Source organism: Panthera tigris, chromosome E2, assembly GCF_018350195.1.
Source record: "Panthera tigris isolate Pti1 chromosome E2, P.tigris_Pti1_mat1.1, whole genome shotgun sequence".
Classification (NCBI taxonomy): Eukaryota; Metazoa; Chordata; class Mammalia; order Carnivora; family Felidae; genus Panthera; species Panthera tigris.
The window spans coordinates 7,539,112-7,565,846 of NC_056674.1; the positions used below are offsets into that span (position 1 = coordinate 7,539,112).

At 51.3% G+C, this 26,735-nt stretch overlaps 2 protein-coding genes across 6 annotated transcripts; one reads left to right on the top strand and one right to left on the bottom strand.

Annotated features, from left to right (window-relative positions):
• The first annotated feature begins 3,937 nt into the window (after positions 1 to 3,937).
• On the top strand, positions 3,938 to 7,961 carry KLK4 (kallikrein related peptidase 4). Of its 2 annotated transcripts, XM_042970443.1 has the most exons (6): positions 3,938 to 3,975; positions 4,568 to 4,639; positions 5,900 to 6,062; positions 6,476 to 6,726; positions 6,813 to 6,949; positions 7,560 to 7,961. In XM_042970443.1, exons 2-6 carry the CDS (start codon positions 4,579 to 4,581, stop codon positions 7,710 to 7,712), a joined length of 765 nt encoding a protein of 254 aa, XP_042826377.1. In that variant the 5' UTR covers positions 3,938 to 3,975; positions 4,568 to 4,578; the 3' UTR covers positions 7,713 to 7,961. The 2 variants fall into 2 exon arrangements, with proteins under 2 accessions (XP_042826377.1, XP_015395008.2); XM_015539522.2 differs by lacking the exons at positions 3,938 to 3,975; positions 4,568 to 4,639; positions 5,900 to 6,062 and adding an exon at positions 6,257 to 6,287.
• A 6,008-nt stretch (positions 7,962 to 13,969) lies between these two features.
• LOC102963589 (kallikrein-1-like) lies at positions 13,970 to 20,270 on the bottom strand. 4 transcript variants are annotated; one of them, XM_042970431.1, is made up of 5 exons: positions 19,343 to 19,448; positions 18,210 to 18,369; positions 16,704 to 16,984; positions 16,412 to 16,548; positions 14,572 to 14,674 (listed from the first exon to the last, which is right to left on the bottom strand). In XM_042970431.1, the coding sequence occupies exons 1-5, from the start codon at positions 19,386 to 19,388 to the stop codon at positions 14,654 to 14,656; spliced, it is 645 nt and encodes a 214-aa protein (XP_042826365.1). In that variant the 5' UTR covers positions 19,389 to 19,448; the 3' UTR covers positions 14,572 to 14,653. The 4 variants fall into 4 exon arrangements, with proteins under 4 accessions (XP_042826367.1, XP_015394945.1, XP_042826365.1 ...); XM_042970430.1 differs by lacking the exon at positions 14,572 to 14,674 and adding an exon at positions 16,067 to 16,187; XM_042970433.1 differs by lacking the exons at positions 16,412 to 16,548; positions 19,343 to 19,448 and adding an exon at positions 20,224 to 20,270 and having other exon boundaries at positions 13,970 to 14,674.
• Positions 20,271 to 26,735: the final 6,465 nt, after the last annotated feature.

Genomic DNA, 26,735 nt, shown 5'->3' on the forward strand with positions numbered 1-26,735 from the left:
TAGCTTCCAGTCTGAGTGTGATCACAAGTCTTTTAGACCAAGTTTGCACGTTAGTTTTCTTTTACAGCCGAGGGCCATTGTAGATCAGCCCAGCCAAGGATCTGCTGTTTCTAGAACTTTTTATTAGAGATCAGTGACTCTTCTGGGGACCAAGGAAAACAGGGGGGGGGAAAATGTCACTGCGTCCCCTCCCCTACCTCCACAAACAGTTTAAAAAGTGCTTCTGGCAGTTTCCACTTAAGATCATTTAATACCAGGGTGCCTGGGTGGTTGAGTCGGTGGAGCATCCAATTTCAGCTCTGGTCATGATCTGATCTCACAACTCACGAGTTCGAGCCCCACATTGGGCTCTGTACTGACAGCTCAGAGCCTGGAGCCTGCTTTGGATTCTGTCTCCACCTTTCTCTGCCTCTCTCCCTTTCTCTCTTTCAAATATAAAAAACATTTAAAAAATAATAAAAAATAAAAAAAGATCACTTACTACCACTTAAGCTTTGATCTATTTGATTTGGTTCCTATGTTCTCCAAATCAGCCCTGTCCAATCAAAATAGAACATGAACCAAATATGTAATTTAAAATTTTCTAGTAGTCACATTCTAAAAGGGGGGAAAAGAAAGCAAAGGTTTAATTTTAGTAATATATATTTTTTTAATTTAGAGAGAGAGAGAGAGAGTGTGCGAGCGGGGATGGGGGGGGAACGGAGAGAATCTTAAGCAGACTCTATGCTCAGTGCAAAGCCTGATGCGAGGCTTGATTGCATGACCCTGGGATCATGACCTGAGCAGAAATCAAGAGTCAGATGCTCAACTGAATGAGCCACTCAGGCGCCCCAGTAATATTTTTATCTTAACCCAACGTATCCAAATTATGATCATTCCAACATGTAATCAATACAAAATTAATAAAATAGTTTACAATCTTTTATACCAAGTCTTCAAAATCCACTGAATACTTTACACCTGCAACAGCATCCCCATCCAAATACTAAGTTTTCATCAGAAATAATTGATGTCGGGGCACCTGGGTGGCTCAGTCGGTTAAGCGTCCGACTTCAGCTCAGGTCATGATCTCGCGGTCCATGAGTTCGAGCCCCGTGTCGGGCTCTGTGCTGACAGCTCAGAGCCTGGAGCCTGTTTCGGATTCTGTGTCTCCTTCTCTCTCTGCCCCTCCCCGCTCATGCTCCGTCTCTCTCTGTCTCAAAAATAAATTTAAAAAAAATTTAGAGGGGAGCCTGGGTGGCTCAGTCGGTTAAGCAGCTGACTTCAGCTCAGGTCACGATCTCACAGTCCGTGAGTTCGAGCCCCGCATCGGGCTCTGTGCTGATGGCTCAGAGCCTGGAACCTGTTTCAGATTCTGTGTCTCCCTCTCTCTCTGACCCTCCCCCGTTCATGCTTTGTCTCTCGCTGTCTCAAAAATACATAAACGTTAAAAAAAATTTTAAAAAAATTAGAAATAATTGATGTCTACGCAGAGCCTATAAAACTTAGATTTGAAACAGTAGATTCTTGTAGCCAGATGGTTCCAGATGTGCTTAAGACCTTTTCAAAAACTGAATCAGGATTCAATGCTTACACTTAAATTAGTTAAAATTTGGGGGCGTCTGGGTGGCTCGGTTGGTTAAGCGTCTGCCTTTGGCTCAGGTCATGATCTCACCGTTTGTGGGTCTGAGCCCCGCGTCGGGCTCTGTGCTGACGGCTCAGAGCCTGGAGCCTGCTTCGGATTCTGTGTCTCCCTCTCACTCTGCCCCTCCCCCACTCACACTCTGTCTCTGTCTCTCTCTCAAAAAGAGATAAACATTAACAAAAATAAATACACTAGTTACAATTGAATAAAAGTTCAAAGCTCGTTGTTCTACCACACTTGCTACGTTTCAAGTGCTCGATAGCCACCTGGGGCTGGTGGCTGCTGTGTTGAGTGAAGCGGATCTAAAACCCAGGCAGATCTAAATCCACCTGGCAGGAAATGTCTCAGTCACTTCTGGGGTCTCCTGTCCTCCTCTGCAAGGTAGCGACAGAAAACTCAACTTGGTCGGTGCTAGAAAAATGGGGGGGGGGAGTGTCCAGGCCTTTGGTACGTGGGGTTCCATCTTAACTTCTGCTCCTTTGGTATTTGCTGAGGTCCCTCTCAAACCCTGTTGCTGCAGAGGGGCTGGGACATGCCCCCCGTGGTGGTCCCTACAGCCCACAGTCATCCTGCCATTGTGCATGTGGTCAGGATACGTTTCCCGTGGCTCTCCGGGGTGGAACAGGCTACAATTCTCTCTGTGCCCAGTAAGACTCTGTGCCACCAGGAGACTGAACACAAGCAGATAACTGGAGACAGAGCTAGAGAACCAGACAGGCACCAAGAAAAAGCGAGCGACAGAGAGAGACAGGGTCAGAGAGACAGAGAAGCGCAGACATTCATGCTTCATCACCACCGTCATCTGTCGCCCAACCCCTCATCAGCGCTGTCCACACCTGCTCCTTAGGTGATCTCACACAACCCCATGGCTCTAAACACCACTTCTCCGCTATGACTCCCCACTGCTTCTCGCCAGCGCTGACCTCTGCCTGCCCATGCATCCAACCGCTTGGCTCCCGACAGGCACCCCCGGCTCAGCCCTTGCCCCCACACCTCTTTGCCCGCTTCCACAAATGGCACCACAAGTGGGCAGACCAAGCCTCGGAGACACCCTTGGCGCCTCCCTTCCCCTCCCTCCCCATTTCCCACCTGTCGGTGAGCATGTTGACTCTACCTCCCCGGGATGAGCCCTGCGCCCATTCATTCCTCTTCTCCCTGGACCACAGCATCGCCCACCTGGGCTGCTGTCACCTTCCGCCTTCGTGTCGGTGTCTGCTCCCTTCTCACCCTACGGTCATTCTTCTCCATGCAGGATGTGTCTTAAAAGTAAATAAGATCGTGTCACTCCCTTCTACCCCTGTGCTTAAAACCTATTGCCCTGAAAATAAACCCAAATTTCTTCCCCAGCATTTACACCCCTGCATCATCTGCCCCGTTCCTTCTCCTTGCTCTGACTCGCATACCCCGAGTTCTCTCTTTTTCCTGCAAGGCTCACACGGCCCGGCGGCTGTCCACCTAAATGTCCCTTCTTCTGTCTCCCCAACCATCATCTTGTCTGCAGAAGGTCCCCCTCCCCCGCCCCCGTCACTCTACGGTCACCTGTGTTCTCTGCACACACACGACTGCCAGATATTGCCTTGTACTTTTTCTGCTTGTCTGTCTCCCCCACTAGGATGTGAGCCCCGTGAGCACCAGAATTTGCTTGCTCCGTCCTGCGTCTCAAGTTGGGACAGCAGGAGCTCAGAGCATGGCAGGTGTGCAATTGTTCTTTACCGAGCGAGGGCTTCGTCTTACTCCCACTTACTGGGCACCTACGATATGCCTGACACGATGCCAAGGCACTTTCCCTGTGCTATGTCTTTGGAGGTATCTGGGGAGTGAGGAATAACAGTGCCCCTGTTTTACAGATGGGAAAATGGAGGCTTAGAGGGATTCAGTCACCCCAGGGTTTCAAAGGTAAACCATGATGCAGTCTGGATTTGAACCCAGAAAGGTTTGCTGGGGAAGCACAGCAGGGGACAGGGAGAGAGAGAGAGAGAGAGAGAGAGAGAGAGAGAGAGAGAGAGATTTAGTAAGAAGGAAAATAAGAAAACATGAGACAGAGAAAATGAAAGAGAACAGGAGAGAATACGAATACGAGGGAATGAGAGACAGAACCAAGAAAGAAGTGAGGCTCTGAGTCCCCTCTGGGTGGCTGCTCCCAGCCCCTGGAGCCCCCTGACCTTAGCCTGACACCAGGGCAGCCCCGAGAGCTCTGAGATGGAAACTTGCAGCACCTGACCCCAGGAATGTGTCCCCAGGGGGCAGGCCAGCCCAGCCGGGGATGCTTATAAGTCCCATGGGGGCCCCTTCAGGAGGCAGCAGGCGGGAGCACAGCCCAGCGCACGATCCCGGAGCCCAGAGGCAGCGAGGTGAGCGTCCCTGCGCTGCCCGTCCCGCCCACCGCCCCTAAGGGCGCAGGCTCCCTACAGCTCCGCGTCACTGTGAACCTCAGCCCCCAGACCCTGGGTCTCTAGGTCTCTCCAAAAAGGTCTCTCGCTCTCTCTAGTTAGGAATGTCTCTTCATCACTCTCTCTGGCTCTGCTCTGTTTCTCTGAATATCTCTGTCCGTGACTCTGGCTCTCAGTCTGTCTGTGATTATCTCTCCAAGTGCTCTGCCTCTGTCCCAAGTCCGCCCCGAGGGGCCACGTCTCCATGCTCCTACTCTTCCAGTTTAGAGACAGAGGGACACTTCCTCCGTCGCTTCCTCTCCACCTAATTCTCTCTCTTTCCACCTTTCTTTCCCTCTTTCTCTCTCCCTCTCTAAATCTCTCTAGGTTCTGGGGCTCCGGGCTAGGATCTCCAAACCATGATGCGGGTGTTGGAGGGCAGGGGTGGCATACATAGGTCCTTGTCTGACCAATAATATCCTTAAGGGGACAGTAAGAGAGGGAGACAGAGAAAGATGGAGAGGTTTGGGCTGTGAGTCCCCCAGACTCACCAGAGACTGACCCTGTTGCCCAGGTGCTGACGTGATGACCACAGCAGGAAACCCCTGGGGCTGGTTCCTGGGGTACCTCATCCTTGGTGTCACAGGTATCTGAGTGTGTGTTGTGAGTGTGGCTGTCTGTGCCTGAGGGCACAGTGTTTGTCACCGTGCAGGCATGACTCAGTGTCCTCCTGGGTATGACTAAAGCTGCCTGTGTGACAGAACCGGGACCATTGCTCTCTGGTTACACACATGGGATTCCTTGTATCATAGGGAGTTTCTGTGTGTGCCATTGGTGTACTGTGTGTGTGTGTGTGTGTGTGTGTGTGTGTTTTGCACGCTTCTCTCTGTGTGTGACACGGTGTGATGGGCTGTGTGGTCAAACCCGTGAGAGTCACTGTGTTACTGGGTGAAGGTCAGACGGTCTGGGCCTCGGAATATGCTGCGGAATGACAACGGTGGATGACGCTGTGAGGACACGGGAAGCCCAGGGTGCCGCTGACAGGGAGGTCGTGCTTCTGGGGGAGTCGCCCATTGCCGGAAACCTGTGCCTACTTCCCGGGTCTCTGATCCACGGACTCCCAGGGGCCCACGTCGCCCCGGGGTTTCTGTGTGAGCCGGCTTGTCGCTGGTGCGACTGTGGAGGAGGCTGGGCCGGGGAGGGAGTGACTCTGAGGGCCACCAAGAGCGACACTGCTTCCTTGAGCGTCTGACTGTGTCATCCTCGTCTCTGCACCCTATATGAGGGGTTCTGCTTACGCTAGGGGACTGTGGCCCCGGGTACTGCACGAGGCTGGTGTGGCACTTGTGGGGGAGCGGGGGGCGGGGGGAGGGAGAGACAGAGGGGATGGCAGGTGGGTCTTGGAGATGGGTGTGACTGGCTCAAAGCTCAAACTCCCCTGGAAGACAGACCCTTCTCCTTTACTCTGATCTCCGCTTCCGGAGTCGTATCCCACCCCACGAAGCCTGATCTGGCCCAGAAAATCCCTGCACCAGGACCCCGCCCCCGGGAGGTCTAGTCCCACCTCCTGAGCCGGCCTCCGCCCTCCTCACACTGCCCCTGGGATCCCTGACTCCACCCATGAAGTCCTGGCCCCGCCCCTCATCCCCGCCCCGCGGCACTGGCCCCGCCCCCTGCACTGTGATCCCCGCCCCCAAGAGCTCTAGTCCTGCCTTTTGAGCCTGCCCGCCAGCCGGGCCCACGCCCCCGCATCGATCCCTGCGCTTAGGAGCCCTGTTTCCACCCTGAGACCATCCCCGGTCCTGACGAGACCCTTGAAGCCATGACCACGCCCCTAGCCCGTGGCCACGTGCCCTGGAGCCCGGTTTCCACCCGGAGCCCGCCCCCATCCCTGATCCGCCCTCAGGATCCCAGGCCTCGGGTGGCGGCAACCACATCATTAACGGCGAGGACTGCATCCCGCACTCGCAGCCCTGGCAGGCGGCGCTGTTCACGGAAGACGAATTTTTCTGCGGGGGCGTCCTGGTGCATCCGCAATGGGTGCTGTCAGCCGCACACTGTTTCCAGAAGTGAGTGCCAGCCTGGGTGGGGGCGGAGGCAAGGGCCCGGAGCAGGGTGGATGGAGTGGCGGGGGTGGGGAGGAGGGGTGCCTTGGAAGTAACTTTAGCTCAGCCTCGGTGCAGACAGCGGAAATCTCTGTAAAGCAAGACTCTGCAAGGGAAGTGGGGGCTGTTGGCTTTGGAAAGACTCAGGCAGCCCAAGAGCGAAATCCCAGCTCAGCTGCTGAGTCACTAGTGAGTTAAGACAAATTCTCGTCGCTGGATAAATTGGGTGTGTGGGCGAGGATTTGAGATCACAGATGGGTAGCTCCAGGCGCCGCGCTTAGCGAGGAGGATGGGGTTGGGATAATGGGGGGGGGGGAGATGGGGTTGTGGAGATAACGGTGTTGCCACAAAACTAATCCGTCCCCCATGGCCCTCAGGTCCTACACCATCGGTCTGGGACTGCACAGTCTTGAGGCCAGCCAAGAGCCAGGCAGCGTGATGATGGAGGCCAACTTCTCCATACAGCACCCAGAATACAACAAACCTTTTATCGCCAACGACCTCATGCTCATCAAGTTGGAAGAGTCGGTGCCCGGGTCGGATGCCATCCAGAACATCAGCATCGCCTCCCAGTGCCCGACCGCTGGGGATTCTTGCCTCGTTTCTGGCTGGGGTCAGCTGATGAATGGTGAGCTCACGAGTGTGCGTGTGTCCGCCCTCTCTGAGGGGTTCTCCTCCCGGCCAGAGGGGCTGACCCCGGGCTCTTCGTCGCAGGCAGGCAGCCCCAAGTGCTCCAGTGCGTGAACATCTCGGTGGTGCCCGAGGAGATCTGCAGCGCGTTCTATGCCTCCGTGTTTCACCCCAGCATGTTCTGTGCCGGGGGAGGACAGGACCGGAAGGACTCCTGCAGGGTGAGAGATGGGGGACAGGGGAAGGAGGGGAGGGGACGGGTGGGGGGCAGAGACACACAGGGGTACAGGGGAGAAACAGACACGGGGAGATGAATGGAGAGACAGAAATAAACATGAGAGTAAAGAGAAGCAAAGAGAGAATGAGAAATAGAGACAGAGATAGTGGAGGCAAACACACACACACACACACACACACACCCACACACACACACAGAAGTACCTCAGAGAGAAACAGAGAGATAGACTCATAGAGATGAAATGCAAAGAGAAATAGGGGATTAAAAAAAAAACAGAATATGCAAAGAGATGCAGAGAGGCATAGAGACTCTGGGAGTCAGGGACAGGAAAACAAGCCATAGGGGAAGATTTAAAAAAACAAAACAAAACAAAACAAAAAACAGAATAACAACAAACCCAGGAGAATCCAGCGGCTGTTGGGACCTAGGGGAGCAGAATTCCCTACGGTCAGGGCTCTGGAAGGGACCTCTGAGGTGTGTGCGGTTATCTTTTATTTCCCTATCTTAGTCTCTTGGTGTCACTGGTTCCCTTCTGACTTCAATCTGTCTCCACCTCTCCGTGTTTTGGATTCTCCCTCTCTCTCCAACAACAGGGTGACTCTGGGGGCCCCCTGGTCTGCAACGGGTCCCTTCAGGGCCTCGTGTCTTTTGGACAAGTCCAGTGTGGCCAACCCTATGTGCCAAGCGTCTACACCAACCTCTGCAAGTTCACTGACTGGATACAGAAAACCATTCAGGACAATTAACTTCTAGAACTTGGACCCAAGAAACTCAACCCCTAAATATAGGCTGCAGAAGGGATTCAGGAATTTGGATTCCCAGTACCTTCCTGCCTCAGGCCCAGGAGTCTAGGTTCCCAACCCCCTTCTCCCTTAGCCCCAGGAATCCAATCCCACCAAGAATCTTTTCCTGTACTCAGTGCCCCCTAGTGGCACAATGTTGACCCAGCCTTACCAGCGGCAGAGAAAGTTGTTGTTTCACTTTTGTCCCTTCTCTTAAGCCCAAAAATAAAGTCTAAGAGAAACACAGGCTCTGTTTGGACTGTCCTCCTCACTTCCATTCCAATTCAAAGGATTCTAGCAAATAGCTTTTCCTCCTTGGGCCTCAGTTTCCCCCAGGAGGGCCATTGGATTCCCAAAGAAGGAGATAATGTTTGAGAGGTTAAGAGAATCTGATTCTGTGGATGTTACCCAATTTCAAAAAAGTCAAGTCAGCAAATGGCAAATTAATGAGGTTTTTTCCTTGCTTGGTTTATTTACCTATGGTTGACTTATTTTGGTTTTATCTTCCTAAGTGCATTTTAAGAAGTTTTCATTTGTATCTGCCTCAGAACCCTGCTGCTGTAACTAGGGGATGGTGAGAAGAATCATGGAGAGATATGGAGACTGAGGGCAGAGATGGGAGGGGGGAGACTGAGGGCCCAAGGAATTGTTATCATACTCTTTCCTGATAAATTATATTAATAAGAACATACTACCAAGAATTTCTATTCAAGAATATATTCATAAGTATATTATTTGGGAATCTATTCATCTGGAGATATTCCTCAAAATATACAGAGTAAGGAGTAAAATAACTAATAGTGAAAAAAAAAACCATCCCCACTCATCAAAAAGGACTTAAAGATGTTTCTCAGGGGTGCCTGAGTGGCTCAATCAGTTGAGCATCCGACTCTTGGTTGCAGCTTGGGTCAGGATCCCAAGGCTTGCATCAAGCCCCATGCTGGGGTCCACACTAAGTGTGAAGCCTGCTTAAGATTCTCTCTCTCTCTCTCTCTCTCTCTCTCTCTCTCTCTCTCCCTCCCTCCCTCCCTCCCCCTCTGCCCCTCTCCCCTGCTCATATGCTCGCTCTCTCTCTTGCTCTCTCTCTAAAAAAAGTAAAAATAAAAAAATAAAGATGGCTCTTAGAAAATAATAGAATGGGGGCTGGCTGGCTCAGTTGGTAGAGGATGTGACTCTTGATCTCGGGGTTGTGAGTTCAAGCCCTACATTGGACATGGAGCCTTAGAAAGAAAGAAGGAAAGAAAGAAAGAGAGAGGGGGGGAGGGAGGGAAGAAGGAAGGAAGGAAGGAAGGAAGGAAGGAAGGAAGGAAGGAAGGAAGGAAATACAACAAACAAGATAAAAATGAATAAGGACACAGGTGATCTGAACAATAGGATTAACAAACTTTATTTAGGGGCACCTGAGTGGCTCAGTTAGTTAAGCATCAGACTTCAGCTCAAGTCATGATCTCATGGTTCGTGAGTTCAAGCCCTGACTAGGGCTCTGTGCTGACAGCTCAGAGCCTGGAGCCTGCTTCGGATCCTGTGTCTCCCTTTCTCTCTGCCCCTCTCCCCCCTCTCAAAAATAAACATTTTTAAAAAACTTTATTTAATTGTTACATATAGAACATTGCACCCAGTATGTGAAGAATACACAATCCGTCCAAAACACACATATCTACCAGAATGGCTAAAATTAAAAAGAATCGCAGTACCGAGTGTTGGTTAACGTGTAGAGTGGCTGTAACTCTCACACGTTGATGACAGGGTGTAAATGGTAAACTGCTTTGGAAAACAGTTTGACAATTTCTGAGAAAGATGAGCTTATGTCCACCTCATGACCAGCAGGTCCACCCCTAGGTATTTATGTAAGAGCAATGAAAAAAAAAAAAAAAAAAAAAAAGACTTGCCAAGAATGCTCATAGAAGCTTTCCTCATAATAGCCAAAGTGGAAACAGCCCAAATGTCCATGAAATAGTGAATAGACAAGCTATGACATCTTCATTCAATAGAATGCTACTCACTAATAAAAGAGAAATTAACCATTGATATACCCAACAACGTAGGTGCCGGTCACAATCGTTATGCTGAGTGAAAGAAGCCAGATACAAAATACCACACACATACGATTCCTTTTATACATGAAATTCTCGCACAGATGAAACTAACCATGGTATGAGAAGGAGAGGTAGATGTGGAAACAGTGGGAAATGATGTGAGAGAACTTTCTGAGGTGATGGAAATTTTCTAGAACTTGACAGGAGTGAGGGCTACAGGGTTCATGCATTTGTCAAAACTCATTGAACTGTATACACTTGAAACCTGGATATTACACTCTATATACGTCAATAAAAAAATTATACCTTCATAAAAAACTTGACACAGCATTTACAAAAAGTGACCAGATACTGAGCTATGAAGCAAGTCTCAACTCTCAAGTTTCAAAGTTATAATATACAGAGTATGTTGTCTGACCCCGCAAGGTAATTACAGCAGAAATCAGGACAAAACGATTATACAGAAAATCCCCACATGTTTTGATTTTTGAAATACGGTTCTAAATAACCCACAGCTTGGGGCACCTGGGGGGCTCAGTCGGTTGAGTGTCCGACTTCGGCTCAGGTCATGGTCTCGTGGTCTGTGGACTTGAGCCCTGCATCAGGCTCCGTGCCAATGGCTGGGAGCCTGGAGCCTGCTTCAGATTCTGTGTCTCCCTTTCTCTCTGTTCCTCCCCTGCTTGCACTCTCCCTCTCTCTCTCTCAAAAATAAATAAAAATTTAAAAAAAACAAATTTTAAAAGCTTTTCTGTGCTGTTTATTAGAGATGCACCAAAAGCTCATAGAAAAATTGAAAGCAAAAGATCAGGAAAGATTTTCCAAGAAATATTACCCCTAAGAATGATAGTATAGCTTTACTGATATCAGTCATATTAGGCATGAATACTAAAACCATCACTAAACAGAGCAGGTCACTACAGAGTAATAATTCTTCATAAAAATTTGTATAACAAATGCAACAATTCAAAATTTGAATATTTCTAATAAAATAGCTTCATAACACTTACTATAAAAATTAGTAGAAATGGATGAAATTAGGGAGAAATGGATGTGTGAGATTTCAACATCACTATCATGCAAAGGATTTGGTATCACACAGATCACATTCTCCAACCACGATGAAAGAGAATTTCAATTCAATATACACATCAACATAATACCAATACACACAGAAGTTAAAACTCAACCACTCATCTGAGTAATTCATGATAAAAATGAAATCATAGTGGACAAAAATGGATGAAAAAGTCATAGTGGAAAATATGGATGATATTAAAACTGGATGATAAATAAAATATGACATATGAGGGGTATCTGGATGTCTCAGTCCAACTCTTGATCTCAGCTCAGGAAGTCATAATCTCTCCATGAGATCAAGTCCCACATCAGGCTCTGCACTGACAGCAAGGAACCTGCTTGGGATTCTCTCGTTCCCTCTCTCTCTGCCCCTCTCCAGCTCTCTCTCATGAAAACATACACACACTCTCTCTCTCAAAATAAATAAACAAACTTTAAACAATAAAAAATATGACCTGAAAACTTGTGCAGAGCAGAAGATTTGTAGCTTTAAATAATTAGATTAAGGGCACCTGGCTGGCTCAGTCAGTAGAGCATGTGTCTTGATCTTGGAGTTGTGAGTTTGAGTCCCATGTTGGGTGTGTAGATTATTTAAAAATAAAATCTTTTAAGTGCCTGGGTGGCTCAGTCAATTGAGCCTCCAATTCTTGATTTTGGCTCAGGTCATGAGCTCCCGGTGGTGAGACTGAGCCCTCAGGGCTCCGTGCAGAGTATGGAGCTTGCTTAAGATTCTCTCTCTCTCTTTCTCTCTCTCTCTCTTCTCCTGCCCTTTCTCCCATTTGAACTCTATCTCTAAAATAAAATTTTTTAATTAAAAATAACTCTGATGTCTCTGTCTCTCCATCTGTGAGTCTCTGAGTCTGTATTTCTGGCTCAGTAACCTCTTTCTTCCTCTGTCCCTCTATCTCTGTATCCTCCAGATACAGCATTCATCAGCTCTCCTGTCCAGCTCTGTATCTCCATCACCTGATTCGGTCCAGCTCTAACACTCTTGCCTTCTCTCTCTCTCTCTCTCTCTCTCTCTCTCTATGCCCCCCACCCCCGCATCTCCATGTTTCTGAATCTCACGCTGTGTTTCTCTTTCTCTGATTTTTTTTTGTCACTGTCATGCCATCTTCCCTCTGCTGCCACTGTTCAGAACTGTCGCTGACACTTTCTTTCTGTCTCCCTGCTGTCTCCCACTCCTGTCTCAATGTCTCTAGGCTCTGCGTCTCAGGGCTGAAGTCTGAGGGTCAGGAGGAAATGCCCTTTCTGCCGTCCTTCCCTGCCCAGACATCTCCTAGGAGACAGTGGAAGAACGGAGTGAGAGGGAGGGTGGACAGACCCGAGCTAATGGCTTCAGACCCACCCGAGGACTCGACGGACCCGGAGACTTCCCACAACTCTTGCATGGGCAGGAGAGGACCCGTCTTGGCCAGGGGGAAACTGCAAATGTGAGATGATGTGTGCACCCAGGTAGGTTTGCACCTGTTGTGTCTTGGGGAGAGGTGAAGTGTGGAGTAAGAAGGGTCCAGAAGAGGGGTTCCAATCTCTAACTTTCTTTTTTTTTTTTTAATTTAAATCCAGGTTAGTTAACATACAGTGTAATAATGATTTCAGGCCAACCTCTAATGTTCTTCACGGGAGACCTTGTCCAGGCTTCACCCTCCAGAACCTTCCTTGGTCTTGACCCCGCCCCCTGAGCTCTGGCCCCACCCTGAGCCCTGACTCCTCTCCTCTGTGGTCTGACCCCGCCTCCAGGAGTCCAGGCCAACGGTGGCCAAAGCCCCATCTCTAATGGCACACAGTGCAGACCACCCTGGAAGGGAGCCATCTTGCAGGGAGAAGGACTCCACTGCATCCCGCGGTGGGTTGGGTCCTCTTGGCTGTGCGCGTTGGGCTGGGGGCGGGGCTTCATCTCTGGGGTGGGCCCTGAGAAGAAGAGGGAACACTTTTCCTCAGCTGGGGAAAGATGTCAGAGGGGGAGAGGGGTTGAGACTGGGGATGGGTTGCTGCGGAATTGCTTGTGGATGGAATTGAGATGGGCCATCTCGGGTGGGAGCGCAGATGAGGGGGAGGCTGCCAGGGCCCTGACGAGCTGGGTGGGGGTGTGGGGGAGGGGTGTGCCCATCCACAGCAGCCTACAGCATCAGGCTGGGTCCTCACGGCCTTGGTGCGCACCAAGAGCCCGCCAGCCAGACCTCACGCTCACCAACCACAGACGGAACTCAGCAACCACAGAGCAGGATTCGGTCAGCACCAGCCACCTGATGTCTGGCTGGCACTTACGTCCCAGAGTGAGCTTTTCAGTCACTGTCGCCGCCCATGTGCCCGTGGGGGGGTCTCTCCCTAACAGCTCTGTCCCCAGTCCGTGTCTCTGAGCCTGGGTCCTATCCCTAGGCGACAGCCCAAGCGTCTTGCAGCACGTGAACTCCCCAGTGGTGTCTGAGGGGGTCTGCCTCGAGTGCTGTGCACTGGCACTCCTTCTACCTCAGTTCCCTCTTGATCCCCTCTCTTTGGGGCCTCATGGGCAGGGGGGCTGAGGAAACTGTATTCCTTGGTTCATGGACCTTTGACTCAGCATCCATGACCGGCCCCTCCACTGTGTTTATATTCGTTTCACCGACTCACACCCTCCACTGACCATTCCCTCTTGTCCCCATAATCCATTCCCACTCCCCACTCCTGAGAGGCACCCCTGCTAGTGTTTTTACTGGACATCGTGACTTGACTGTGCTCTGCAGAATGAGTATTTGTGAGCACACGTTGTAATTCATGTAAAGCTATTATGCTCCATAACTCATGGTGTGTTCACGCATTTTCACTCATGGCTGTGTTTTTAAACTCCATCCTTGGTGTCCATGCGTCTGCTTTGTACTTCCTACTCTGCTCGGGGCCTCATGGGGATGGTCTAGCACATGTCCCACAAAGAACACGGCCACCCCTGCCTTAAGGGTGTCTCTGCCGAACCTGATGTCTCCAGACATTGCCTAATGTCCCCTGGAGGTGGTAGTGGGTGGGAATTGCCCCCATTGGAAAACCACTGGTCTTCCCCTTCTGTCGACCTCAAAGGGCCGTGGACCTGGGGTGGCGAAGGAACTGAGAAAAAGAGATGACGGTGTAGCGAGGCACAGGGGACCCCGAGCCAACAGCCCGAGGCACCAAGGTTTATTGTACATCTTCTTATATACATTTTCAGGAAAAACAGATCAGCAATGATTAACAGAAACTTAGCAAAGCATGTCCACAATGTACATCTGATTCAGCTATCGTACATATCTTGCGTAGGAGAGCAGTCTAGCAGATACATATGTTCTGATAAGAATCTTTACGACAGAAGCAAAGACAAAGAAGGGAGTGAACGCACTGTGCTATATACAGCTGGCTTCCTTTGAGCAAAACATCCTTATGTGCGTACTAAAGAACAGACCACATTTCCCAAGGGCAATTCACTCAGGTCCTCTCAGGTCGTTTTTTAACCTTACAATCTCGATCTCGAGTTTTCTCAGATCTTGGAGCCTGGATGAATATGTGCCTCTGGTCATTGTGGTGTTCTGTTTCCCACACCCTTCCACTTTGGGACACAGGCTGGGTGGGTCCTCCACATCTGGAAAAGCCAGAGGATGCCAGAATTTCATGTGTATTTGATTTGAGTAAGGGGAGGGGGAGGGCAGGAACATTCAACTGTTGGCCAATATGGTCTCTTTATCCACTGCACGTAGGGCATCACTTTGGTGTAGACAGCAGGCATAGTGGGGCAGCGACATGGGATGTGGCCCCAGGACGTGATTCCTTGAAGCATACCATCACAGATCAGTGGGGTCCCTGAGTCCCCTGCAGCACAAGGGAGAGAGAATGACAAAGGTCAGCGGTGGCGGCGGGGTTCTGCCTGTGGAGCCCCAGCTCTAACACCTGGGCTCACGGAGCTCGAGACAGCGACTCCCCAGCCCCAGGAGAGGACACAGTTCTCTCCAGAGTCCATTGCCAGAGGGCCAGCGGGATTCCAACAAAGGTGACAGTGGCTCAAGTCCTGGTCAATGGGGATGGGACTTCAGGGTCCAATTTCTGTGCAAGGGGCAGGGTCCAGGAGAATAGTCCCAGCTGACAGGTCAGTGGGAGAGGAGCGGAATCCATCTACAGGACCTTCTACATTCAGGACTCATCTCTGATGTCACTTCTCCGAAACAGCTTTTTTTGACACGATACCCCTCCACAGGGCACTGGGGAGCCACGGGAGGAGCATGGTCAGTTCTGAGATGAGAATGACCCACTGGGGCAGGACAGGGATGGAATAGAGGGGGAGAATGAGGGACAGAGGTGGGTGAAGAAGGCTGGGGTGAGGGTCCAGTCAGAACAAGGGCAAACATAGGTTGAACTCGGTAATGGACACAGAGGGACACTGGGTGAGACAGGTAGCAGAAGCGGCCAGGCTTGGGGAGGGATGGGCTGGGGGAGGGGAAGTTAGGGGTGTGCCCCAGAGACTGGGGGACTCACAGACCCAGGGGGTGGAAGAGGAAGAGCAGGGCTCTTGGTGGAAAATGCTGGGCTCAAGTGGGGCTTGAGGAGGTGAGAGGCTGGGCTCCCACCTGCGTGTTGTGAGGGGGCGACGTCGTGAGCGTAGATGTCTCCTTGGAGCTGCTCAGCTGAGAGACTGGGGCCAGAGCTCAGATCATCCTGAGTCCCGTCTGCCCCTCTCCTCACTCGCACTCGCTCAGCACACCCTGAGGGCTCCCTTTAGAGGTATCAGGAGTGGACCCCTTCTCCCTCCCTGCCTGCACCCGGGCTAGCCCAGTCCTCACTCCGCCTCTCCTCAGCCCTGTGGTCTGACCCCCGCACAGATGCCTGAGGGACCCGTGAGGTGAGGCCCTGTCCTGCTTCTGCTCAACATCGCCCACGGCCCCTGGGTCCCTCAGAGGAACGGCCGCGTCCTCCCCGTGGTGCCAGGTGAGGCCCCTTTCTTCCCTCTGGCGTCACCTTCCCCCCTCCCCTTGCTCCCTGGGCTCCATCCACACTGGCCCCGCTGACACCCTCACACACACCAGGCCCGCCTCCCCGGCCTCCTCTTCCCCCACGTTCCGCACGGCTCACCCTCACCTGCTGCAGGTGTTTCCTCCCTGTCTCCCCTTCTGCACGCCTTCTCCTCCCCCGTCACACCTGCTGTCTCCCCCAGCTCCACTGGGTCGCTTCCTGACATGCACTATCCCTTCTGGGTCAGGTTCACTGTTTCTGCCTGTGCCCCCTGCCACAGTGGGGCTCCAGGAGGGGCGCTGTTCTCTGTCTGGTCACTGCGGGCTTCTCAGGGGCTAGGTTGGTGTTGGGCACGTGATGGATGCTGAGCTGATACGTGCTGCACGGAGAAGGGGGTGGACTGTGGTGTGGACGGAGGTGCGGGTAGTGCCGGATGGGGTGTGGGATAGGGTAGGGCAGGCGCAGAGGCCCTGGGGGGCGGGGCTACAGCTGGGCCGCACGGTGGGACAGATGCCAGGTGAACCCTCCCACCCCAGTTCTGAATCTAGTACCCCCCCCCCCCCGCCAAGCTATGCATGGCCCCAAGGGTACAGGCTGGCTCACCAGACAATTGTCGCTGTTGCCCTCCCAGGGTCTGGTACATAACATGTGATCTGTCACCTTCTGGGAGTGGGCCTTGGCACATTCATCACTGGGCAGGAGTCTGAGGTCCACACACTGGACATCACCTATGTATGTGACTAGGACCCGGGGGAAAAAGGGCTGTGGCCAGACTCCTGGTGGCTCCTCAGCCCCTCCTACCTCAGACCGTGGAGTCCGGGTCCCCAGCCCTCTCTTCCTTACACCCAAGTGTCTGGGCTCCAGGCTGCACAGTCTGGCCCTGGAGTATGCTTACCAGGTTGGATGCCGCCCCAGCCAAAACTATAGCAGATGTTCTGCAGTTTGGGTTCCTGGACGGGCAGGTTCAGGATCCTCACAGTTTCTCTTTTCTGGACGGGCTCTGCCAGGCGGAGCAGCATGAGGTCACGGCTGTAGTGCTCTCCCGGAAGGCGGGTGTGGTTCTCCAGGAGACTCAGGTTGAATCCAAGGTGGGGGAAGCTTGTAACTCGGTCCAATAATTGGGCTGTGCCTTCCTTCTCAAACAGGTTGCGGCGACCCACCCAGAGCTGGTAATAGCTGGGGGAGAGAGAGAGGGTCCCAGGGAATGAGGAGAGAGGAGGGGGAGGAGATGGGGCCAGGGAGCATGGGGGAGGGTCCCTGAGAGAGAGAAGCGAGGAGTAAACACGGAGAGAGGCCGTGCAGGAAGGATTTAGAGTCATGGAGAAACAGAGACCTTGAGAAAACAGACGATTGTAACAGCATGAAGGGCAGATCCAGAGACAAAGAGAAGCAGTGAAAAAGAGAGAGCTTGAAACAGAAGCAGGAATGAGGCAGAGGGGAGAACAGTGAGCCAGAAGGAGCACAAAGGAGACAGGAGAGGAAGAGAAAAGGTGGGGGGGGGGGGGTTGGGGAGGAGAGGCAGCAAGAGAGAGAACAGGGAGGGAGGACGGGAGGGACGGCGGCGGACGGGCCTGGGACCTGCTCAGGTGTAGCTGGGGCTGTGGGGTGGGGTCCCCAGCAGAGGGTGACCTGGTCCCAAGCCCAAGGACGGCGGAGTTCCCCTCCCTCCCTCTCCCCTCCTCCCACTCCTTCCTCTTCCTCCTCTTTCTCCTCCCCCCTCCTCCTACATCTCCCCCTCCTTTTCCTCTTCGTTTTCCTCCTCTGCTTCCTTCCTCTCCGCCCCCCCCCCATCCTTCCTCTAGGGTTCCCATTAGTCTCCAGCTGAAACCAGCCTTTCCCTGTGTCCCCCTGGAGTGGATCACTATCTTGGAAGGAGGGGCTGGGCACGTGAGAAGACCCCCCTCACACAGAGACATGGTAGGACAATCCCTTCCTTTCCTCTGGGGTCCCCCTCAGTCCCATCCTGGGGGGGTGCTCAGCAGTGAAGGGGGAGAGGGAGTGAGGCAGAGACCAGGAGACACAGAGATGGAGGGTGAGACATACAGTGACAGGGATGCAGTAGAGGGACCCAGAGATGGACAGAGACAGGGAGAGACACAGTGGCCCAGAGACCAAAGACAGGGAGACAGAGAAGAATCTTAGTCACACAGATACACAACAAAGCCAGTTACGGAGAGACACAGAGAGACTGGAGGGGGAGACATAGGAGCACTGTGACAAGGACAGACAGAGAGACACAGGTACCAATGGAGGGCTTTCCTGGGGTTGTCCCTGCCACTCTCCATGACATAGACCATTAATGTCTTTCTTTCCCTGAGCCCCCCAGCCTCCCCTGAGGTTAACCTGGGACAGTGCTTGGTTTTCATTCCTGCCCCCTCCCCAGACCCTCTGCCCCACTTACTCGTTTATGCAGTGGGCAGCTGTGAGCACCCACTGGGGGTGCACTAGGACGCCCCCACACCTGTTATCAGTGAAATTGTACACAAGTGTCTGCCAGGGTTGGAAATTCTTCTCACAGCCCCAGTATCCCATGGCCTGGGGATGAATCTGGGGCACAGTACCTGTGGAAGGGGTGCTAGGTCAGGGCAGGTGGGAGGGGACACTGGGGCTGGGAGGTCCTGGACTAAAAGACAGAGCAGTGCTCTGAGGTCAAAGGGACCTTGGTTGTAAAGGAGCAGACTAGGGGGCTGGGGACATGGCAAGGGGTGTGGGAAGGGTCTGGAACTCTCCATCAGTCCCTTAATTGTGTTGGGGGCCGGTCCCAGGTAGGGAGACTTTCTTCTGAGATAGACCCATCCCATGGATCAGGTAGGAGACAAGGCAGCATCTAGAGCAACTTGTGATGTGGAGGCCAGGTGTTTGGGCATGATTTGGAGGTCTTGGCCTGGGGGACAGGTGGCCTTGGTGGAGGTGTTGGCTCAGAGAGGAGGAAAGGGTTCTAGGAACCAGTGTTAAGGACCCCAAAAGAGAGGGTCGCTGATTAGAAGGGAAGAATTTGGGGGGGTCTTAAGGTGCCTCAGGCTTAGATACTTCTATGCCTAGGATGGGACTTTCAGGTTCTGAGAAGGTTTCAGTATTTAAGGGATGGGGCAGAGAGCCAACAGCTGGATGGCAAAGGTCACCCAGGGGGTCAGGAGCCACAGCACTGAACCCTAGAGAACTAGGAGGGGGGAGGGGATGATTAGGATCCCAGGGTCCGGTGAGGAGGGGGCACTCCTTGGAAGAATTGGGGAACCCCAAAGACAGAGACAGAGATGGCCCCAGGCGGTGCCTGTCTGGTAACTGTCTGAGGAAGCAGGAGGCCAGTGTGGCAGTAAGGATTGTGAGGAATGAGCAGTGTGGACAGCTAAGGAGGGTTTTGGGGTGAGAAAAGGAGAGGTAGGAGGCACCTGGTACCCTGTCAGGGCTGGACTGAGGGCTGGAAAAATGGGCCGCACTGCCTGGTGAGAGGGGAAGGCCTTATGCGGGCAGGGGTGGGTGAGGGTTTCATGAGAGTCAGGGCCCCTTTCCCTCTCCCAGATCCACTATACTCACCGGTCAGCCCCAGGGACATTGTCAGGCACAGGACCAAGAACCACATGGTGGCAGGGGTGCCCAAGAGGTGGCAGACAGTGAGCTAGTAGCTGGGGAGCAACCTCAGGGAGGCTTTAAATACCTACACCCCCAGGGCCCCGCCCCTACTCTGCCGCCAGCCAGAAGCTGGCCAAGGTCTGCCCTTCCTTCTGGGTGTGGACAGCCCCAGCCCCCCACCCCCAGCCCTATGGAAGGGATGACAGTAAGCACCTGTTGTTCTTAGGTCCTCAACCATGCTTATGGTTATCCATGGTTATGGTTAACCATGCTTATCCTTAACCATGCTGGATGTATTCCGGGGTCTGAGACCAAAGGGGCCAGGGCTTATGGCTCTGTCGCCTTGCTCGCAGTGAGGGGGAGGCCCAGAAAGACAGAATCCACAGCTTTGGAGGATCTTGATGCCCATTACAAAGCCTCAGATGCCTAAACCCCAAGTGAGATTTTGCACACCAAAGCCCATTGTACCTTGAAATACTTGCACTATGTCTCTGGAGCTCTCTGATCTCTGCACCTCCCTGAGCCAAGATGCCTGTTCCCCCAACTTCCCACATCCCTGAACTATGAGCTTTGGCTTTCAGAACTCCCTGATTCCTATACTTCCAGATGCAGGAACTAGTTCCCCTATTACACTGTTCCCCTAAAAATCAATTCTTGGGATCTCAGAGCTCCACAATCCCAGGGCTTACCAGACTGAGATATGAAATCCCAAAGGTCTCCTGGGGCGAGTTTCCTAGCATCTCAAAATCCAACGTTCTGCAAATGCTGGGGTCCCAACATCACAACCCGTCTCAACTCCCCAAACCTCTCCCTGGGCATCTGATGACCCAGGACACCCAGATTACCTGAACTTCCAGGTCAAGAGTATCCTCTAGGAAATCCAGGGGCCCCGTTCCAGTAAATTTTTAGATCTTGGGGGACACCGAGCTAGTGAACCTCAGGATTAAGTGACATTGAAAATCCCATTTGGGGGGGTGCTTGGGTGGCTTGGTTGGTTGAGTGTCCAACTTCAGCTCAGGTCATGATCTCACAGCTTGTGAGTTCAAGCCCTGCCTTGGGCTCTGTGCTGACAGCTCAGAGCGTGGAGCCTACTTCAGATTCTGTGTCCACCTCTCTCTCTGCCCCTCCCCCACTAACACTCTGTCTCTCTCTCTCTCTCAAAAATAAATAAACATTAAAAAAAAAGAAAATCACATTTTGGAGTCTCAGAAAGGAAGGAAAAGGTAGAGCCTCATGACCTCCAATGTTGACCTGCAAGGTTTCCTCGGGGCTATAGAAAGAATATCTGTGTCCCCTCAAATTCATATACAGAACTTCTACTCCCCAGTGTGACAGTTGGAGGAAATGGAGCTTTGGGGAAGTATTATGTCATAAAGGTGACCCCTTTGCTATGTTAAAACACAGCAAGAAGACAGCCATCTATGAGCCATGAAGCAGGCTCTCACCCGTGGGACACATGTAGGTCCAACCCCTGCCATGTCAAGCACTTGATCAAATCTTCCCCCTCTCTGAGCTGAGGAACATGAGAAGCTCCCAAGATAGGAAGTGAGAGAAGTGGTCTCAGACACTCACAAGTTAAAACCATAAAGGCTGGGGGGGCACCTGGGTGGCTCAGTCGGTTAAGCCTCTGACTTCAGCTCAGGTCACGATCTCAAGGTCCGTGAGTTCGAGCCCCGCATCGGGCTCTGGGCTGATGGCTCAGAGCCTGGAGCCTGCTTCCGATTCTGTGTCTCCCTCTCTCTCTGCCCCTCCCCCATTCATGCTCTGTCTCTCTCTGTCTCAAAAATAAATAAACGTTAAAAAAAATTAAAAAAAAAAAGACCATAAAGGCTGGGGTAAAAGAATATACTTAGTCAGTGATCTGACCTCCCCCCGACACAGATCAGTGTCACCCTATGGGAGAAGTATGCCTCAGACTGAGTGAGGAACCTCTGGATACAGGCCCCAATCCCCATCCTAATCCCCATACACAACCTCAACCCAATCCCAATACAGCCCAACCCAACCAGCCCCAACCCCACACAGGTCCAACCCGAGGCAAACGAACCCACCCAATTTAGCCTAACCAAACACAGCCCCCACATCTTCTCCATTCAAAATCAAACCAAACCCACAGCATCCTCACATCCAGCACAACCCAATCTTAACCTCCAGATCGTCTACATCCCCAGTACATCTCCCACCATCCCCAATTCAACCCCCACATCTTTCCCATCCAAATCAAACCAAAACCATTCCAAACGCTAACAATGCCATCTAAAACCAACCCTCGGGCGCCTGGGTGGCTCAGTCGGTTAAGCGTCCGACTTCAGCTCAGGTCACGATCTCGCGGTCCGTGAGTTCGAGCCCCACGTTGGGCTCTGGGCTGATGGCTCAGAGCCCGGAGCCTGCTTCTGATTCTGTGTCTCCCTCTCTCTCTGCCCCTCCCCCATTCATGCTCTGTCTCTCTCTGTCTCAAAAATAAATAAATGTTAAAAAAATTAAAAAATAATAATAATAATAATAATAAAACCAACCCTCACAATATCCAGCCCAAAGCTTATCCAACCCAATCCAACCCTGTTCCCAGTACAAACCATAACCACAACTCCACCTCCATTCTAACTTTTCCTACTCCATCCCCTACCCTATCCAAAGCATTTTCTCTGGGGCAAGGGAAACCCTACCTAACCCCATCCCACTCCTAAGCCTGCCCACATCCCTCCTCCACCCATGATCCCCTCTAGGCTATGACCTCACAGGAGTCTGTGTCCCACTCTCCCTGCCTGCACACAACATGGTGTCCAGCAGGGGGCCTGGGGAGTCCTTGTTACAAGATGTGGCCAAGATAGCACTGTCCTTGCACAATGCAATGTGTCAGGGAGACTCACTGGGGAGGTAAGTGAGTTTAGAGTGGACCCATAAGATCAGGCCTCTGATCCCTCTGCCAACAAACCCGAGTCCTGGCTTTTGGATAGCAGCCTTGTGACCCTTCTCAAGCACCTTGCTACCCCCTGCCTTCCAGGGTTTCTGAGCTCCTTATCCCACAAAGGCCTAAGTCAGACCCAAGCAGGCCATATCTACAAGGGGGCAGTCATGGGCAGTGCCATGCAGTACATGTGACTAATGGGGCCACATGACTTGGCCAAACTCTATGTCATAGAAGGTTATGAATGTGGTCATACTATTTCAGGAATGTGCACACATGAGAATCAGACGTTTAGACTTAAGTACTGATATGGACAGCACTTAAAGCTGAAATTCACATGACGTATACATGTGATGCCAGAATCACAGCAGGTGTTCATATGTGCATATGGATGTAGGTAGTTAAGACATAAGTGCATATGCACACACACGCAAAGCTTTGGATGTACAAAATCACACCTAATTTCACAGTCTCCAATGGAGATCTGGACATCCAGTGTCAGACATGCACACACTTGTACACAGGGTCTAGACATACAAGCTCGGGTCCTGATAAGGATACACAGGGCAGAGGCATCCATATGCACTCAGACCCCTAAAGACATGTTCACAAACATGCATCTGTAAAATGGTATTATATCCAGAATTTTACCTACGTGTGTTTCCATTTCCTCATCTGTTAAATGAGGGTTGTTGTAAGGTTAAATAGGTGTGTGTGTGTGTGTGTGTGTGTGTGTGTGTGTGTGTGTGTGTGTGTTTCACAATGCTTAGAACATAGCGACTGCTTAATAAATATTAGTTACTTTAATCAAGGATACATGATATATATGGGGCATATATTTGGATATTCAAGTTGTGGACACAAATATGGTCAAAGTCAAACATATGTGCAGACCCCAAAAAGATAGCCAAGGTAAAATACTTGATGAATCTGCAAACCACTTAGTGGTGATTCAAAGTTGCAGGCACAAACACAGAGGCCAAGCATTCAGATGTGGCCTTAGTGAATCAGACCCCAGGGCATCACCTGGACACAGGGCTGGGCATTGAAGATGTAAGAGACATAGGTGGAGATACAGGCAGCCAGGACCGGACATATTTACCCATATCTACATCAGCCTCCAAGCCAGATGCTTGATATTCAAGGTCTCTCATTGGGTTTCACATATGATGACAAGGTTCACAATTGCAGGCAAGTAGGAGACAGGTAGGGCCTTGCACTCTTGCCACATATAGATACACACACACACACACACACACACACACACACAGGTGCCAACACTGGGGTAGGATTTGATATAGATCCTACAGATCCAATGACCATGCTAATCCCCCTGTTGTGGGATCTGGATCTGGAACTCTGGTGACCACAGGGCAGCAGATGTAGTGGATGAAGTGCTTGAGGAAAACAGAGTGATGTTGTCTTACAGGGAAAGGTACAGGGTGAGAATTGGCTCATGTTGGGAGAAATTCTCCAGTGGTATGTCACATGTCTTCAGAGCAAAGGAATAAATACATTTTATACTCTAGACTGTCTATCAAGTTTGTTTGTCCATCATGCAGCCTTTCAAGATAGTATCTCCCTCAGAGAAGGTTTGTTTGCTGTCCATGATAACCAAGATAATATCTGTTTACGGCCAAGGACATTAAACAAAGTATGTCCCTCCAAGCATGTTTGCATATGGCCCAGAATTATAAAGATAATATCTCCATCAGGGACAAATTTTGGGCAGGTTTGCCTGCAGACCCCTTATCCTTAAGATTAAGGATTCCTAAGCTCCAAAAGCATCTGGGTGGCTCAGTCAGTTAAGCTTCCAACTCTTGGTTTCAGCTCAGATCATGATCTCATGGTTTCATGAGTTTGAGCCCTGCGTCGGGCCGCACTGACAGTGCAGAACCTGCTTGGGATTCTCTGTCTCCCTCTCTCTCTGCCCCTCTCCCACTAGCGCTGTCTCTGGTCTATCTCAAAATTAAAAAAAAAAAAAGTTTCTAAGCTCCAGTCCTTCCTTGGCTGTGGCACAAACCACTGTGTGCACAGAATCCACCTATGCTCCTCTGATCACCCCCATGGGACTTGGGGGGCAAGGCAAACTGAAGCGAATGTAAAACTCATGCTACCTGCTGCGCCATGAAGAGTAAAATCCTGCCTCTGACCCAGGATCTGGCGTGTTCTGCCAGTACTCATGAAACTGGCCAGCTAATGTTTGTTTGCAAGTCAATAAAATCGTACACTCTTCAGAGTTCTTGACAAACAGCTAGGCACTGAGGCACCACCTGGTCGGATGGAGCTGGGGTGGATAGGGAACCTGCTGCATGAAGCAACATGGTGGAGGACAGACCAGGACTGAGCTGAATTCTGGGGGAGAGTTGTAAGCTGGTGGAGAAGCTGGACCCTTCTCCCAGATGGATCCCTCCAGACACAAATTCATTCCACCTGCTGCTTGAGAAAATTCCTTTCACATCTCCTGTCCCTCCCCATCCTGCAAAGAGCTCTTCCTTCCAGGTTCTCTATCTGGGGCGAGTACACTGTTCCCTGAGGCATGAGGACAGACCCCAGGTGCTTCACAGCCTTGAAAACACAGGCCATATCACACTTGCTCCCTGGATCTTCTCCATGCCCAAGGCTGTAACTCAGACCACATCTCTATTTGGACCCTCTCCACATTATCCTCCCTTTAGTCAGGGTTTCCCCATATGCAGCCTTTCTGACTTCAGGATGTTCTTCCTTCCCAATCATGCCTTCCTTTTAGCAACAATCACCCAGATGGCTGATTTCATTTGGCATTGTAATTTGGCCACTCATGGGGGGATGGGCAGAGAGAGAGGGAGAGAGAATCTCAAGCAGGTTCCACACCGTCACCGCAGAGGCTGATGAGGGGCTCCATCCCACGAACCGTGAGATCATGACCTGAGCCAAAATCAAGAGCTGGATGCTCAACTGACAAAGCCATCCAGGTGCCCCCACGTGGTAACATATTCTTTATCTAGGATTGCTACTCTGGTCCATTTAACGGGTGAACAGAAAAGCCATTAGCTGGCCGTGGACCTCAGAACAAATGAAGGCTCAGCAACAGGTCCAGTCATCCATACAAGCTGCACTGTCATTCGGTCTGTGTGAACCAAGAGATCCAAAGGTTTCATCACTCAGTCACTGTTGAGGGTTAAATCTGCCAGCAACAAAAACCAACACATAAGGCACCATTTTAGGGGTGACTACCCAGCCTCCTGTTGGCAGGTTGATGACATTAGACCACTCTCATCATAAAAGGGCAAGTGTTTTCTTCTTACTTGAAGAGTCATTTACTCTGTTTATGGAGTTCCCATCACTACATACAATGACTCTGCCAAAAGAGCCATCTATGAACTTACAGAAAGTCTTACCCACTGCCATGGTATCCCACACAACATTGCTTCTGATCAAGAATCTCATGGGCCCCTGGGTGGCTCAGTTGGTTGAGCATCCCACTCAATTTTGGCTCAGGTCATAGGGCAGAGGAGCAGAGGGGGTTCTGGGGAAATGTGTGAGGGTTGTTGGGAAGCGTCTGGAATTCTAGAACTATCCCTGGTATTGTGGGTTAGTGACATGTCCTGGGTGGGAAGACTATGTTGAGAGCAGAGCCAACCACAAGGATCAGGCAGTAGCCAAGAAGGCAGCATCTGGAACAGCAAGTGGTCTAAGGGTTGGGTGATTTGAGGTCTCACACTAGGGGATAGGAGGCTGTGGGGTCTGGAGTATTAAGAGTTTCCAGAAACCCAGGATAAGGGGCCCAGAGTGTGAGAGGCTGAGAGAGGAAAGTTTTAGTGAGTCCCATGCTGGAGAAACTTATAAGGCCTGGAGTGAGCTTTGAAGGTTGTAGAAGATCACTGACTTAGTTGATAGTTCTGGTGGGCTGAGAAGAGCATCTTGGATGGGCTTAGGGTGTTGGGGAGCAGGGTTCCAGGACTGAGGTTGGAAACAGTCAGCTTGGCTGAGGGCTGAGAGAATTGGGTATTCCCAGATCACGGCATGATAGAGAGAGTGAGGGTCAAGGCTGGGAGTGTCTCCTATGAGCTGCTGGTATTCTAAGAGGGAGTTGGAGTCCCAAGAACAGGGCTGGGGTGAAGGTGGACTGCATTCAGGAGGAGAGAAGTGAGCGACAGTCATCTTGGGATGGAGTGAGGATGGCCTTTTGTTTCTGAAGACAATGGAAGTCATGGACTGAGGTAATGGAGGCACTTGGGATTCTCTTAAGGGTGGTCTCAGGGCAAGTATGGAAAAGGCGGCAAAGCACTTAAAGGCCTAGGGATCCTGGTTCACTTGGCTACCCAAATCAAGAGTATTCTCATGTAAAATCCAGCACCCCCTGCAACAGACTATGTAAGTCTCAGGAGCTAGATTTATGCACCTCAAGTTTAGTCTTTGGAGCGTCTCAGAGGTAAAATAGGAAGGTTCTCTAGGTTTCCACAATTT

Coding starts and splice junctions, on each gene's coding strand:
- KLK4 (XM_042970443.1), top strand. CDS start 4,579: ATGACCACAGCAGGAAACCCCTGGGGCTGGTTCCTGGGGTACCTCATC. Junction 4,640..5,899: donor CCTCATCCTTGGTGTCACAG/GTATCTGAGTGT, acceptor ATCCGCCCTCAG/GATCCCAGGCCTCGGGTGGC. Junction 6,950..7,559: donor ACCGGAAGGACTCCTGCAGG/GTGAGAGATGGG, acceptor CTCCAACAACAG/GGTGACTCTGGGGGCCCCCT.
- LOC102963589 (XM_015539459.2), bottom strand. CDS start 19,388: ATGTGGTTCTTGGTCCTGTGCCTGACAATGTCCCTGGGGCTGACCG. Junction 18,370..19,342: donor AATGTCCCTGGGGCTGACCG/GTGAGTATAGTG, acceptor CCCCTTCCACAG/GTACTGTGCCCCAGATTCAT. Junction 14,675..16,703: donor CTGGGGCGGCATCCAACCTG/GTAAGCATACTC, acceptor CTTGTGCTGCAG/GGGACTCAGGGACCCCACTG.